Here is a 2,954-nt window from a genome sequence, read left to right as displayed (position 1 = left end):
TAAGCGCCTGCCTCTTGGTTTCAGCTCAGGTCATGATCTCACAGTTCGTGTCTTTGAGCCCTGCACTGGAGATGGATGGTGCAGAGCCTGCTTTGGATTCTCTCTTTCCCTCTCTCTCTGCTCCTCCCCTGCTCTCTCCTCTCCCTGGCTCTTTCTCTCCACCCCCCCCCAAAATAAATAACCATAAAAATAAGTAAATAGGGGCAACGTGGGTGGCTCAGTCAGTTAAGTGTCAGACTTCAGCTCAGGTCATGATGTCACAGTTTGTGAGTTCAAGCTGTGTGTTGGGCTCTGTGAGAGCCCAGAGCCTGCTTTGGATTCTGTGTCTTCCTCTCTCTCTGCCCCTCCCCTGCTTGTGCTCTCTCTTTCTCTGTCTCTCAAGAATAAACATTAAGAAAACTGTTTTAAGTAAGTAAATAAAGTACCAGAGAAAACCAGACCAGGGATGTCAAAAGCAGAGTCATCAGAATTCAGTATGGATGAATCCTTGCATGTATTTGAAGGAAAGATTGGTGAACAGTAGGCAGGTCCCTAGGGCAACCTCATGTATGGAGAAAACGAAGAGGAGAAGGTTGGAAAAAAGGGCAGGTAATAAGCAGATGCAAATCAGTAAGAAACAGAGGAAACCATGAGAGACTCTTAAATAGAGAACAAACTGAGGGTTTGTTAGAGGGGAGGTGGGTGAGGGGGGATGGGCTAGATGGGGGATGGGTACTAAGGAGGGCACCTGTTATGATGAGCACTGGGTGTTGTATGGAAGTGATGAATCACTGAATCCTACTCCTGAAACGAATGCTACACTACATGTTAACTAACTTGGATTAAAATAAATTTTAAAAAAAGAAGAAAAAGAAGAAAAAAGAAGCTAACAAAAATTTGAACAGATAGAATTGAAGGGAAAAAAAGAAACCGACAGGAAACTCCAGCAAAACACAGGGAACATGAACAAGGTTACTCAGAGAAGGGGGCCCTCAAAGAGACTGCAACATACCAGTCATGAAAGGCTGAAACTCCGTATTGGAGAAATGTGAAATAAAAAATGAGATACCACTTTATACCCACTGTTGGCCAAAAATGAGAAAGTTTGGTTCTATTAGTCGTTAGCAGAAACTCTAGGAGAGGAAGAACACTTGTGTACTATCACTACTATGGATTCGTTCAGCCACTCTGAGAACAATATGGTGGCGCTCAGTCAAATTCAGGATGAAAGTACACAATGATTAGGCAAATCCCTTCTTCTGTAAACATCCCTGAGACATTCTCACCCTCCGTAAGGGAACACTGCTGTAGAAAGTTCTCGTAGAGTTGTTTGGTATTAGCTGGGAGCTTCATTTAGCAACAACCCGAGGCTCCGCCACCGGGTGAATGGTGAAGTAAAGATGTGGCATTGGCGCACGGGGAAATGCTGTGCAGCAGTTTGAGGGAATGAAGCCAGAGGGATACACTGCAATGTGGACAGACCTCGTGGATGAGTGAGAAAAGGGAACAGAATGAAGACACGTGGCGCGATGTAATTTATATATACTAAGGATCCCTACGCCTAAACCAACACTCCAGGCTTTAAAAGAATACCGCACAAATTCAAAGATCAAACACATTAGGTCAGTTGCCCCGGGAAGACGTATAGGGAATGGACACGTGGAACTGGCAAAAAAAAAAGGGAAGAAATTTTAGAATACCTTAACGTACAAGGAAAGAATCTGAGATTAAGGGGGTGGGAGTGGAGTAGAAAGAATAAAAAGGCCTTCGATACGAGAATGCGGTGTGCATGTGATTCAGGGTGCAGAGACTGGAGACAGCTCTCCTGTTAGAAAGCCGAGCAGCGGAGACGATGGCTATTTGCAAGGGTTGTACTTAGAGATGCCATGTAGGTATCAAAGATGCTTCCATCAACGATCTCCAATAAACAAAAGTTTAGAACTTTCAAGGCAGGTTATCATCACAGCTTCCCAAAGGTGTCAGCCTCTTCTAGAAAAAGTCGATTTATTTTTCTGCCCTGGTCACACTCACCTGAACAGCTCTGATGTGGGGTTTCTCCCTCCAATGTCCATGGCCCCTCTCCTTGCTCCAACTTGAAGATGACCTCTGGTTTGGGAACCCGGTACCCTGTTAACAGGACACGAAACAGGATTGGGTCCAGCGAATCGGGTTTCAGGGGACTTTCAGTGACATTTCCATTTGCCCTTCAGAAACGTAATCACGCATTTCACTTGGAACAGAGTAATTATAATAGTCCTGGAAAGGGACTGAAGAATCTTGGACCAATCAAGGATGACACCATCACACACTTAAGATGTTCCAGAACACTCAGCAGCTGAGAATGGAAATAGCACACCACAGCCCCTGGCAGATACGCGGGGCAGCTGTGCTTACCCACTGAGCGCAGGTGGCTGTAGTTCTCCAGTGTCACATCCCGGTACAGGCGTCTCTGAGCAGGGTCCAAATGCTGCCACTCTTCCCTGCTGAAGTTCACGGTCACATCCTCGAATGACACGGAGACCTGTAACAACACAATCCTGTTCAAGGCAGTATGGTCAGCACCGGGGGGTTGGATAGAAGACAAATAGGACGTTGTTTTTAATGACGTAAACCGTAATGTATCACGTAGGGTTCGCACTCAGTATCTGGTTTTGTATTTTATTCTGTGAGAGACAAAAAACCTTACTGAAGTATCTTGGCATTCATCGTGCATGTAGTGCACTTATTCCTGTATTTAGACAGTCATTCTCTTTCAAAAATGAGGATTAAGTTAGGCTCTCTTTAAGTCCTCTAGTTAATGTGGGAACTACATACATTTACTGCCTGATTATGTGCCAGGCCATGGCAATATAGAATTGAATAAACTAGAATTGAATAAAAAGAAACATAGGAGAAAAGGCAAAACAATAAGGCCTTTAAAATTCATACAGAAAATTCCTTCCCAGGCTTTGGCACCAAAAAAAAAAAAAAAAAAA

At 44.2% G+C, this 2,954-nt stretch overlaps 1 protein-coding gene across 1 annotated transcript in view; it reads right to left on the bottom strand.

Moving 5' to 3' along the window:
* The window catches only part of ZNF41 (zinc finger protein 41), a 42,137-nt gene that overhangs the window by 10,805 nt on the left and 28,378 nt on the right, over positions 1 to 2,954 (bottom strand). The window contains exons 3-4 of the mRNA XM_077762945.1: positions 2,374 to 2,500; positions 2,011 to 2,106 (exon numbers count right to left, since the gene is read on the bottom strand). Coding sequence (XP_077619071.1) covers positions 2,011 to 2,106; positions 2,374 to 2,500 — 223 coding nt within the window. The remainder of the gene's footprint in view (positions 1 to 2,010; positions 2,107 to 2,373; positions 2,501 to 2,954) is intronic.

The sequence above is a fragment of the Crocuta crocuta genome, unplaced genomic scaffold (assembly GCF_008692635.1).
Source record: "Crocuta crocuta isolate KB4526 unplaced genomic scaffold, BGI_CrCroc_1.0 scaffold610, whole genome shotgun sequence".
Classification (NCBI taxonomy): domain Eukaryota; kingdom Metazoa; phylum Chordata; class Mammalia; order Carnivora; family Hyaenidae; genus Crocuta; species Crocuta crocuta.
This window is presented reverse-complemented; position numbering and strand designations above follow the sequence as displayed.